Source organism: Choloepus didactylus, chromosome 19, assembly GCF_015220235.1.
Source record: "Choloepus didactylus isolate mChoDid1 chromosome 19, mChoDid1.pri, whole genome shotgun sequence".
In the NCBI taxonomy this organism is placed as follows: Eukaryota; Metazoa; Chordata; class Mammalia; order Pilosa; family Megalonychidae; genus Choloepus; species Choloepus didactylus.
In genome coordinates this window covers 26,532,142-26,545,453 of record NC_051325.1, presented here as the reverse complement: position 1 = coordinate 26,545,453, position 13,312 = coordinate 26,532,142, and the positions used below count along the sequence as shown (strand labels likewise).

At 43.0% G+C, this 13,312-nt stretch overlaps 1 protein-coding gene across 5 annotated transcripts in view; it reads left to right on the top strand.

The window, feature by feature from the left end:
- The first annotated feature begins 5,679 nt into the window (after window positions 1-5,679).
- PLCB1 (phospholipase C beta 1) overlaps window positions 5,680-13,312 on the top strand; it is an 856,401-nt gene continuing 848,768 nt past the window's right edge. For all 5 annotated transcript variants that reach the window (XM_037811315.1, XM_037811314.1, XM_037811311.1 and 2 more), the window contains exon 1: window positions 5,680-6,124. In XM_037811315.1, the coding sequence (XP_037667243.1) occupies window positions 6,026-6,124 (99 nt within the window). In that variant the 5' untranslated portion in view covers window positions 5,680-6,025. The remainder of the gene's footprint in view (window positions 6,125-13,312) is intronic.

Genomic DNA, 13,312 nt, shown 5'->3' with positions numbered 1-13,312 from the left:
ATGATTTTAAGTTGTCTTCTTTTGATTCTCTATCTCAGTGTTCTACTGGCTAACAGGACTCACGGGGTCAGAACTTGGCAATTTAACCAGGATGCATTTTATTTACCATCTAAGATTCTAAAAACTTATCTCTTATATTGTTGTAAAATGTAATGATAAAAATGATGCTAAGGACATGCATTTTTTTAGCTCAAATACTATGAAAGTGTGTTTCTTGTTTACATAACTGCAGTGGTCAGATGAACAAGTTGTCAGGGTGACTTTCCTCCGTGCAGTCATCAGGGATCCAGGCTGCCAGAGGCCTTTTTCAACTCCAGACTCCAAGGGCCCAAGGGATTATGTCCATTGCAGCCAGTCAGGTGGGAAAAGAGCCAAGGACTATTCATGTAATCCATGTTTGGCTATTTTAAGTGGATTCTGGCAGTTTTTCTCCATCTCTCTCTCACTTATTAAAAAAAAAAAAAGAGTTAGAGGACCCCTGATGCTTAGATGCAATTAAAACTAATTTCCTCGTTTATTCATGATGGAAAATAGCTTTTCTACATGGTTAGAGATGAAAATGGGTATGATTAAAATTTATAGAATCAACGTGGGCAAAATGAAGTTGACTAAACATAGACTACAGAATTAGGATGCTGTCTTTGAAGACTGCAGGAGTTATTCTAGATCACATAAAGGCAAACTGGAACAATTTTAGAATGATTATAAATGCATGAACTATTAACTACAATTGATTAACACTATGTGACAGGGACTTACATATATAATTTAATTTGATCTTTACAGTAGCTCCTCGAGATAGCATTGTGTGGTGGTTATATGTGCTGGCTCTAGGCCAAACTCCCTGGATTTGAATCCTGGTCTGCCACTTATAACTGGAAAACTTGACAAGTAACTGAATCCTTCTCTGCTTCATTTTCTTCAACTGCAAAATGGAGATAGTAGGGTTAATGTGAGGATTAATGCATTAAAACACGTAAAACACCTGGAAGAATGCATGGCCTATCCCGCATACAGATATTGTATTTCAGAAGGGTTAAGAGACTTTTCCAAAGTCACACACTTAGTAATTGGTAGAACTGGCTGTTAGAATTTATATATGATCAAATCAAAACACCTGTCCAAAACACCTGCCTTCCTATTGTGCCAGGCTTCAAGTGATTTATGAACAGGGAAGAAACTGGGCTGCATCCTTCAATCTTGTTTCTAGGGAAATTGGCAACATTTGTATTATACAGTGGTTTAAAGCATAGAGAAAGTACTCAGAACTGAGTTGTAAGTTCTAGAGATGCCTAGCATGGTGGATAAGAGTTAAGATTATCAAGCCATACATTTTAGGTCCTGTATTAGTTAGAGTTCTCTAGGGAAACAGAAGCAACAAGAGATGTCTGTAAATATAAGATTTTTATAAAAGTGTCTCACACAACTGTGGGGATATACAAGTCCAAATTCTGTAGGGTAGGATGCACGAGTCCAAGTTCTATAGGGCAGGCAGCAAACTGGCAACTCCGATGAATGCGTTTGATGAACTATTCAGGAGAGGCTGGCTAGCCAAAGAAGTGAAGGTCCCCACTTTTTCTCCCTTAAAAGTCTTCAACTGATGGGATTAAATCCAGCTGATTGAATTCTCTCATTGCAAAAGACTCGCTTTTCATTGATGTAATCACTCACAGGTGCAGTCAATTGACTGATGATTCAATAAACCAGCCTTCTGGTATATTAGCCAGTCACAAATATCCTTGCAGTAACAGGCCAGTGCTTGCTTGACCAGACACCTGGACACCATCACCTGGCCAAGTTGACACATGAACTTAACCTTCACAGGTCCCAATCCCAGTTCCAAGCTGTGTGACCCTGAGCATGTTAATTTACCCCTCCAAGCCTCAGTGTTATAATCAGTAATATGGGGATAATAATGTTGCCCACTGGATCAGGTTAGAGTAGCAATTAGGCCTAACCAATAAAGACATTTATGATCTCACTCATCCAAAAGTCTAGGGATATTTCAGAGGTTGAATAATCTCATGAAGGACTAAGGCTCTTTGTATCTTTCTTCTTTCTAGATGATGCAAGGGCAACAAACACCTTTTTTACTCAGCAACATCCAAGAATAAAAGGAAGAGCATCTTTCCCTGAAGCCCCACCTCCCTCAACACATTGGCTAGATCTGGGTCTCATATCCATCCTGTAAACCAATCACAGACAAAGGAGAATGGGAATACCATAATTGGTTTAGACCAATCCTTGTTCACTCTTTGGGAAAAGGGAGGGGTCATCTCCCCTAAGCAGTTCCCACCAAAACCAAATCAGGGTTTGCTTACAAGGAAAAAAGGGTGTGCAGTGGGGTAGTGTTGAATAGTAAGGGTTCTGTGATTGAATGTCTGGGAAGTTGCTTAGCTTACTGCCCTGGACTCCAATGAGTGCTCAATAAAGGTTAGCTCTGCCAACTCCCTGAGGCTGACATCCCAAGGGCAATTCTGTGCTCTCACAAAAAACAGACCTTCCTATTGTTTCAAAACCAGGACACTGCACTGAACTTGATGGATCACAGGCCTGGCTCACAACGTTTTGGATCCTCTTATGGTCCCTTTGTATGGCAAAATTCCCCTCACTTTAAAAAACATTCCTTTCTTGTCCTTACAAAAGATTTGGAAAATGAGGGAGCAGAACGACGCTGCTTCAAGCCTCATTCCTACGTGGTGAAACGGTTTATCCTGCAACTGTCCTGTATCAAACCCATCATTTTGCTGGCAGGAGCCACTGGCAGCCCATGTTTGTCTTGAACACAAACCCTGACCAGCTGTTCAGAGTTCTACAACTTCGAGCTCAGTCTTATATTCATATCCATAGCAACAGGTGGGAAGGATCAAGAATGCTAGGGGAAGGACCAGCTATCACCACAATAATGGTGCATAACAAATGACTCCTGATTCACTGACATTCCACAATAAGCATATATTGTCTTGCTAATGGTTCTGCAGGTTGGCTGGGTTTCCACAGATCTAGTATGGGTTTCACTGGGCTTGCCTCAAAGCTGCAGATTGGGCCTACGTTTTTCCCATGTGTCTCCTTGAATCAGGGGTTCCCTGAGGCATGGTTATTTTGTGGTAATGGCAATGGCAAAAAAACCAACCTCACAAGCACATTTCAAGCCTTTGCTGATGTCATGCCTGTTGTTGGTAGGCGTCACCAAAGCAAGTTCCAATGGGACCATGGTGTCTAGTTGAAAACCGCAAGGTCACATGGCAGATTGAGTAGATACCAGAAGGGCAAGGAATGGAGAACAATGAGGCAATCAGCCACAAGGAGGAGGCTAAATCTCCCTTCTCCCTTAGCTTAGAGCCTATTCTAACCCTCCAAACTCCTCTTCTGAAGAGCTCTGCTCTGGTCTTCCTGTTTTGCTTTCCCGAGCCACTCTGGTAGGTAAAACCTACTTGACCACCCATCTTTTACAGTGAGTGACAGAAAGGTTATGGGGGGACTAATGTAAAGAAAAAAATAATTCTGGAATGATTGGTTGTAAGGATGATTGAGAAGGCTTGGAGCCTTGGGAAGTCCTGGAAATAGATATTTGTTTATTCCTCTAAAGTAAAGAAGAGCAGTGTGGAACATGGCTGGTACCTTCTGTGAGATAACTATAATGCTGAGTCTGCTGATTAGAGACTGCGGACACCACACTCAGGTTTTAGTTTAGGAACATGTGATCAAAATGAAACAAGTCAGTCTTCAAAGAGATTCTTTGCAGCAGGTGGCTTCCAAAGACAAGGTAAGAGAACAGAGTTCAGGGTCTTGTTTGTTTTATGCTCCACGATATCTCTGATGATTATAAAAATGTCTAGGATATAGTTGCTGATCAACAAATATTTTTTCAATGCATTGAAACATACAATTGAAAATTTCCCTATAAGATTTTCTTTTTTTGGGAATCTTTTGGCACAGTTTATACTGGGCCTTGGAGACCTGGGGACAGAAGACAGAAGAACAAAGATGTAAAGAAAAAGAAAGGTAAAGAAAAAGAAATGTTCCTTTTCATTCTTTCTTCATATTCTGTTCATTCTTTTTTTAAAACCAAAGTATGAGATATAATTTACTCGCAATAAAATGCACTCATTTTAAGGGTACAATGCTAAGAGAGTGGACAAATATATATACACACATGCAACCATGACTATAATCATGAGATAGCGCCTATTATCCGTGGAAGTTCCAAGATGCTCATTCCCAGTCAATCCTTGCCCACTCCTGGCCATAAGCAATCACTGATCTGCTTTCTGACAACAGATTAGTTTTGCAATTTTAGAATTTCATACAGATGCAGACATTAGTAGGTACTTGATTGTGTCTGGCTTCTTTCACTCAGGTTAAAGTTTGTAAGATTCGTCCATTTCATTACATGTATCCATTCTTTGGATGTAATCCATTCTTTTTATATTGCTAAACAGTATTCTATTGTTTGGGTGTACAACAGTTTGTTTATCCATTCACCTCTTGATTGATATTTGTATGCTTCCAGTTTGGAGCTATTATGAAGAAAGCTATGAACATTCCTGTACATGTCTGTGTGGACATATATTTTCATTTCCCTTGGGCAAACACCTGGGAGTGGATTTTTGGATTGTATGATAAGGCAGTGTTTAACTTCATAAGAAACTGTTTTCCAAAGTGGCTGTACCATTTTACACTCCCTTCAACAATACATAAGAGCTGTAGTTGCTCCACATCCTCTCCAATACTTGGGATTATAAGTCTTAAATTTTAGCCGTCTGGTGGGTATATCTAATTATTCTTTTTTTTTTCTTCTTTAAAGGAAAAGTCTGTTGAATGAATGAAGAAAAACATTCCCAGACTGTGTTTCTAAATGATCAAGTTTTTAACAGTAATAAATTTCTCTCTCCCCAGCTCCTTCTCTCTGTCTCTCTCTCTCTGTCTCTCTGTCTCTCTGTCTCTCTGTCTCTCTGTCTCTCTCTCTCACACACACACACACACACAAGAGAGAGGGCCTTCTGTCTCCCTGGGAAATAAAGCCATCTCTTCTCCCAGGGTGGACTTTCTTTCTCAAAAATACAACTTCACCGCACGCCCCCAGCTTCAAGACCAGCGTGCTGAAAACTCAGGCGCGTCGAGGTTTCCCCAAAGAGCTCTCACTTCAAGCATCTCAAATGCTCTCTTCTTTTCCAATAAATAATTGTCTTCTCAAAATGCTGGTTTGGGGCCGGCGCTGGAGAGCTCCAGTTAGGAGGGGAAACCGGCTGTTGGTTGCCTCTCTCATCCCTCCCAACTACCTCCTTTTTCCTCCCGGTTCGGATCCAAAGACGCTCCCGGAATCGCGACCAAGTTCCCCAGAAAATCCCAAGTAACGTATGGCTCCGGGGCACCCCTGGCACCCCAGCAGCCAAGGCACAAGGCATGCTCAGAGGGTGTGGGGGAGGCTCAGGCGTTGGCTGCAGTAGGGCCCTGGAGCCGGGAGGTGCCGCTGCGTCCCCGCTTCCCGACGTCTGACCCAGCGCGCAAAGTTGGGCTGGGAGCCGCGGGGGGAAGGAGGGACAGAGCGAGCGAGGGTGGCGAGGAAGGGGGGTGGGTGGGGAGGGGAAGGAGGAGGGGAAGGAGCAGGGCGGGGGGGGGGGGGCTCCAAGCGTGTGTCACTCGCTCTCTCCCTCGGTGTATAGAGGATGTGCTGAATGGTGCGCTTGGAGGCGGCGGCGGCGGCGGAGCAGGATCCCGCCGCAGCGGCTGGCAGTCTAGGCTGCCGGACTCGGCTTTCCTTCGCCTTGCGCGGCTCCGCATCCACCGCGGGCTGCCGACCCCGCGTCCCGCCCGGGGCATGGCCGGGAGCTGTGCTCCCGCACGCCCCGCCTGCTGAGCGGCGCCAGAGGGAGGTGCGGCGGCCGCGAGGCCGGGGGAGGTGGCGGGGGAGCAGAGTCGAGCGCCTCCGGAGCAGAGAAAGGAGCCCGCGCCCGGCGCTCCGCGCCCCACGCCCCGTTCCTGCCGCACTCGCCCGGGCCGCCCGGAGCCCCGATGAGACCAGATGGCCGGGGCTCAGCCCGGGGTGCACGCCTTGCAACTCAAGCCCGTGTGCGTGTCCGACAGCCTCAAGAAGGGCACCAAATTCGTCAAGTGGGATGATGTAAGTATTGGGGCGGCCCGGCTCGGGGGCGCTGGCCCCGGCACGCGGCGGGGCGGGCGGTGTGGGGGTGGGGCGAGGGGCGCGTTATGCAATGGTCGCGCCCGGAGCGGGCAGGGGCGGCCTCGGAGTGCACAGGTTGGCATCTGCTGAGGCGGGTGGCAAAGGGCAAAAGCTTTGGGCGCACTCCTGTGGCCTCAGGGTTTAGTAGTTGACATCCTGGAAGGGTCTGGGAAGAGCCCCTGAGGATCCTAAATCCTTTGGGCGAATGGAGCAGGAGGGCCAGGTTTTGCGTTGCGTCTGGTCGGGAGAGTTTGTAAAGTGGGGAGTGTGAAGTTGGGACCAGCTGGAAAGGGCCGGGGAGTGAGCGAGACGCGCCCCTCTCCGTCCGCAGACCGAGACCCCCTTTCCCTCCTTTGCCCTTTTCCTAGAAGGATCAAACCCGAGTCCTAAACTGTCTGGTGATTCCTAACCCACCTAGCGCTTTTATGGGAACCCACAGGGCAGAGGACACAGCGGTCCGGCTGACAGGTGGTCGTTGATACTAAACTTCTGCGCCTGGCTCCGGAGTGCGGGGACTTGAGACGGAGGCACAGGGACACAGCTGGGAAGGGCTAGAGAGCAGAAGGGGTTCAGGGGTCCAGGAGAGCTCGGTGGGCCTGCAGGCTAGCGGGGGGGGGGGGCTAGTTTTAAAGAATTGAGCCTGGCCGGGGTCTTCAGTTTGAAATAGACACGTCAAGACGTCGTCCCTTCTATTTACTTACCTTTTGCCAGGTAGGGTCTAAAGACCTCTCATCCTTGGGTCTCCAGTGTTTCACAAGAACTCCAGACCCCAGAATCTCAAGTGGTTCCCTCTCCCCGCATTGCTTTCAAAGACACTTAAATTAGAAAACCTATTGAAAACACGGGCATCTTCGGATGGAGGACTTTATTGTATCAGTTTTATTCTGGGTGTCATTCAAAATGTTTGATATAACATTGATGTTTACTGGAATAAACCCGAGCTACCAGGATCTAAGAGAATTGAGATCTAAATAACTAAGACGTCTCTTAATCAGGAGGAATTATAGGAGCATGAGGAGTTCTTCTTGCCGAAAAGATTTTCCACCTAGTAAATTATAGCCTGTTATCTTCCAGGGTATTTTTCTTTAATCTTCTTAAGCCATTTTCCAGTGTCTGAAAACAATTTGAATATTTCAGGTAGTGAATTCAGTCACTTAGCGGAGTGCGCTTGTCTCTGTATTTTCGTCCAGTTGAAAGTGCAGACAGAATTTAGAGTATGAGCCACAGCTTCCTTGAAAGCTAATTCCAATTATTAAATGCTGTAGGCAAATATGTAAACATGCATCCTTTCACTGTGGACTTTATACTCTTTTCCTATCTGTCCCAGTCTAATGGGACCAGATGTTTTTGGAAATGGAATAGCATCCAAACAATAAAGTCAGACGGATTAAATGCTTTGTTTGTGCAAGGGGCTAAAAAAAAAAGCAATTGCAGTTCAACAGCGGCTAAAACAGTCTTGCCCATCTAAGGTCCCTCCAACAGAAAGCTAATGCGATGAGGATTTATCGAGAAAGGGAGTGAACTGCAGAAGGTAGCGAGAGAAAGACTTAGCAGAAAAATAAAAGGGAATTTCAGCCTAAGCTCTATTTCTTTAGAGTTATGATTCTTATAACTGTGTATTAAATAATTCTCCAGAATTTCTTGTTTGGAAGAAAACATCCAGTGTCAGAAAATGAAGATCTTCTACGTACATATTCATACACCCAGGTAGCTGATTTTTGTTATGCACATTTATGTAACAAATATTTCTTGCTCACCTGCTAGTGCCAAGCCTGGACTAGATACTGGGCAGTGAAGAAAGTTGACAAAATCCCTGCTCTCGAGGACCTTACATGCTAAGTGGAGGAGTGAGAAAATTATCCAGAACAGCAATGAGATAGAGATTATGAGCTCTGAAAGAAATAAACAGTGATTCAATGAGAGTAAGAGTGAGGCCACTAGTCAAACACACCTGAGGAAGAAGGAGGTGAAAAGGACACCATCCCAGCATTGCAGAAAAGTTTCTGGAGAATTCCTGCAGGGAGGATGTAGGTTCTAAGGAATCTCATGTCATTTTTAGGGGCAAATCCAGACTGCACCCCAGAGTCAAGTCATCTGAAATATGAACTCTCATGCAAGTTCTTTAGCTCTCTTGGGCTCCCTGGTGTTCTGTGGACTGTCAGTGATCCGGGTTCCCTCAGGGTTGCATTTATCTCCCCTTTGGAGAATAGCATTAGTTTAGGTTACAGTTGTCTGGCTATTTATGTGCATCTTACTGAGACTGTATGTTTAAGATAAAAGAGATCTAGAACTCAAGTAGAACCAGAACAAGTCTAAAGTCCTGGGTTTACCTGATGGTTCTTTTTGTCAGTCAGCTGTGAGAATTTAGGTAAATAACTTAACCACTCTGAACCTTTGCTGCCTCTTGTGTATAACTTTGCTAAAGCTCTGTTTCGTATCTATTTTACCTAAGTCAAAGCAAGACCTACTCTTTAAAGCAAGTGAGTTTGGAAGCATCACAAAGTTTTGTTTCTATTAAATTCTCTATTCCCTTTATACATATATATATATATATATATATATATATATATATATATGTATGTCACATTGTATGCTCTGTCTCACAAGTATAATCTAACATTCACAAGCCATAATTGGAAAGTGGCTAAGTTGTTTGGGAAGAAGGCTGAAGAAGCTCAGAAGTTTGAATTTGCACTAATGCCTGAGGGATTTGAAACAAGTAACTCCCCCCACTCCCTCTCAAATTCACACACACACACACACACACACACACACACACACACACACACAGAGCTAAAACATGTTTTTTAAAGAATGCCAGATTTTAGCACATTTCCCTGCAGCCTACACAGAAGCTCAGTTAGAACTTTTGCATTATGTGGAATCTGCACTTAAAATTTCCAAAATGACAGTAACTGATGACAACCCTGGCAAGATTAATGAAGGGGCAAAGGGGAAAGGTTTATGAGGAGGGAATGCAGCGGTGCTCATTTTAAAAGGCTGTGGGGAAGTGGGGAGAGGTAACTTGAGCTGGTACCGCTGGGTGGATGCAGATCGGGGCCTCCAGAGAGCAAGGTGGATGTCCTGACTGGAAGGCTAGTGTGTGCCTCCTAAAGTACCACTTCATTATGCCCAGATATGTCTACTTTCATGTCCAACGAGCTTTGTGAATTTTCTCATTGATAGGGGTAATCACTGTAACCTAAGCCTGAGTGAACTTTTTCCAAGTGAATCAATAAGGCTATTTTAAGCTTTTTATCAGAGTGTAATGCACATACAGAAAAACTCACAAATTGTGTGTCCAGCTGGATCAATTTTCACTGAGTGAACACTCCCAGAAAACCAACACCAGATGAAGAAATAAAGCAGCACCGGCCCCAGAAGCCCCTGCTGTCTGTCCCTTCCAGTCTCTGCACCCCTTCCCAAGGGTAACTGCCATCCTGACTTCTAACTCCATAGATTGGTTTTACCTGTTTTTGATCTAATAAAGCTATTTTTATTTGGAATGAAAATGAGCAAAAACCTCTTCAGTCTGAATGAACGTATTTTTATTATTGCCGAATTGACCCTCTTGAACAACCACAGCAGAAGAAACTTATCTTTGGTTTAGATGGCCCTTGATTAGGCTCTTATCTGTCCCAGGTGAAGATGAGGAAGTGCAGCAGGTGTGATAAAAGCCTGGAAGGAGGAAGCAGTCAAACAGAGCTCTGGTAATTTAGCAAGAAAATGGTGTGTCTACAGGCTGTTATTGGGATAGCAAAGCAGACTAATACAGGGCTGGTTGCTGAAATTTATTTTTCTCTCATAGATTTTCTCACTTATCTTGCCTGAGGTTGATATTTCCTTCTTATGGTGCATTAGAGTAATTTACTCTGGCTATTAGCATATCTCAGATACTTCCTTTGAAAGTTTAGCCTATCATTGTATAGGGTCAACTTATATTTACCTGCAGTGGCACTTAAATGGGGCAGGAACGTTTTGCTTTTTTTTAATGTTGAACTTGGTAACCTGTAGTTAAATGTTTCCTTGTCAGAATTGTTTCATGTTTCAGGACCGAGAAGTGCCACTGGAAAATGGAAGGGATTGATTGTGAATTTTAGACTAACATTATAGTTATCCACTTAAATTTAAAAAAAAATTCTTGGTAACTTAAAACTTTGGTTTTCTTTTTACCAGAGCTAATGTTAGGTTCATGCAGCCTTTTTGATGGTATCATAAATTCCATCTGCTCAGACAAATTCCATAGTCCTACCCTTTCCCCATCTATTCCCAAGTCATATCCCAATCAGAACCATGTGCCCTGTGTATTTGTAGAAGGATTTCTGAAGTCAGTTACACATATGGTCCAAACGAAGCCATCAATTTCTATTAAAAAGTAACTGAAATGGTATATAAAGGAAGGTTAGGCTTTTTAAGCTTCCTTCTGGTCCCCCCTCTGATTTCTTCAGGGTCTTAATATCTTTTCCACATGTCAAATTAAGTTTTGGAAGTTTTAATTTTAATTTATATTCTGAAAAAATGCTTAGTTATATGCACTGATTGATGTTGACTTAATCTATACATTTATCAAGAAATTATTATAAGTGGTAAAATATACTATTATATAAAATAAGAGAAATAGGTATTCAGTGTTAAAGCTGAATTAAAAGCTTCCTACATCCTTTTCTTGTTTGGAGGACTCTTTTAGCTCTTAAGTTTTCATTTATGTTGTGTTTATTTTTATTGCATTGACATTTTATGAGTAAGTTCAGGAAAAAAATGGATTAGTTAGCAAAGGAAACACTTTTACCTGAACTAGACATGGTGGATAACAGCCCATAGCATTTATTTCTTGAAGGTTAAGAGGCTGTAATATTTTTCTCTTTAAAAAATCAAGGTATCTTTGAAACTTATCTATGTAGTAGGCAAGGAAAAGTTAATTTTGATTCATTTTATAGAATAGGCAGCATGAGATCAAAAAGCAGCTGGAAGACCACAAAGCAAGCAAAGCAAGCCAGCGACTGGTTTGGTAGAATTAAAATAATAATAATAAGGGTGCTAACCTTTATGCTTTCTCTTGGTGTTACCTTGGGTATGGTTGAGGTCCACTCAGCATCCATTCCCATATCCTCTTATATATATAATAGAGCCTAGAAATTTAAAGCTGTGTTTACCAGATTCCCTTGCAGCTAAGGTTCTGATTGTGAAATAAGTTCCACAAGTAGCTGCACTCATATGAGATTTGGAGGGCTGAAATGTGATGGAGGCCATCTTTCTGCATCCTTTGGTTTGTTTCTATATGTACGTGAGATGTGGCTTCTTCTGTAGTGGTGCCTCAGTGCCCAGGACTCAGGTCCATTGTGTAAAGAGGTGATGGTGACAGAGGCTGTTCCTCGTTCTCTGCTTAATCTTCCCTTGACGTCGGCTAAGTTGATGTACTTTTTACCCCAGTAGTTCTTCCTTGATTTCTTGTCTTTCTGAAGTAATATCTCTCTAATACTATGGTGTTCTGGGGGGTCACTCATGGAGGCGCAACTGGAAGCCTCCTTCTCCGGCCTTTCCTGTTAAGTGATTAATTATCTTTTATGTTAATTAAGGGATATGGATGGCCCTTTATGGTTCTAGAATTTCATGTGTTTCAAATATAATATGCAATCACTATTCAGACATCCAATTTAATTTTCTTCTTTAATACTATATTTGAGAAAATGAAATTTTTTTTAAAGAAAGCCTGTCCCTGGAATTCAATACCAAGAGTGACTCCTAACGATAGGCACTTACACTTTTAAGAAAATATTCTGACAGAATCACATAATCATTTGAAAATTATGTACATTCATCTCCTTTCATACAAAACAACCTTCAGTGGGTAGGAAAAGAGCAAGTGTTATTATTCCCATTTTCATAGAATTGAACTGAGGCCAGTGAGTTATAACTTGCCCAAGGACAGGCATCTGGTTAGAGCTAGAATCAGAATGTAAAACTCGGTCTTCTGGTTATATTCAAAGTCCTTTCCAGTCTATCATGGCATCCTCAAATAAGATCATTTTGGTATCCTGTTTTGGTAACAAAAGACTTTTGATAGAGTCCAAATGAATCCAAGTTGAAAGAGAGCCATTGATTTTTGCAAAGAATCTCCCTGACTGTGGGATTCATACAAATGAAGCCTAGATTTTTGCATGCTCATCCCTTTTGGATAGTGTGCTCAAAACAGCTATTTTTTATGGTGGGTATACAAAGTCCATTTTTGTCTACACTGTGTAAGATATGGGAACATAAGAAAATTTCATTGCTGCTTTCAGGAATAGAGGCCAGTGTGTGCTCAAGAATCTTGACAAATGTTCTACAGTAGTCAGCCACGTGTGGAAACATGCACGTGGCAAGATAGATATTCAGGAATGGTGTTATATACGTAGGTGATTTTTTCATTGCCTAATACATGACACTTTTGTATCTAGCAAGATGCATTGTGTATGCTCCTCCCCCTTTTTCTATTCCCAATATACTTGCAGACTTTTTCTTTTTCTGATTCCTATTAAGGCTGACCCCATGGCTTCTCATGGAAATTGTTGATGGTGTAGGATTAAGGTTATGGTCATCATGAAGGACATGTAGAGGATGATGCACCTGTTCCCAAGCAATACTCAGGATGGCTTGGAATTCAAGACACTGCCAAGAGAGAGACAAGATCTAGATTAACAGGGCAGGGAGGTGGACACAGAGTTCCCTTGTCTGTATTACAGTTGAACCAGGGCTTCTTGAGGACCAAAGCTTTTTGTTATTTGTCTCCTTTCCCTAGATACAGCCTAGGCCTGGCACTCTGTAGGTGCTCAAGGAATGTTGTGGAAGGAAGAAATGGTGTGGTGTGTCTGGCTCACAGTGAGTTCATACAGGAGAGTGTGCATCCCTGAGGCAGCCGTGCGGTACAGTCTGGCTTTGTGTGACCTTCAAGATACACCTGCCCATGGCGTTGGTGGAAAGCCCTGCTCCATGTCCTTCCATTCAGTCTGAAATCCCCTAGAGTCTTAAGGGACTTTGTGACTTTCTTAAATAGGTTTTATCCATATGTGTTCAAGAAGCAAATGTTTGTTGGCATTACTGAGCTGACTGCTGTCACAGCACTGAGTTCCTGTAAGGTCTGATATGATG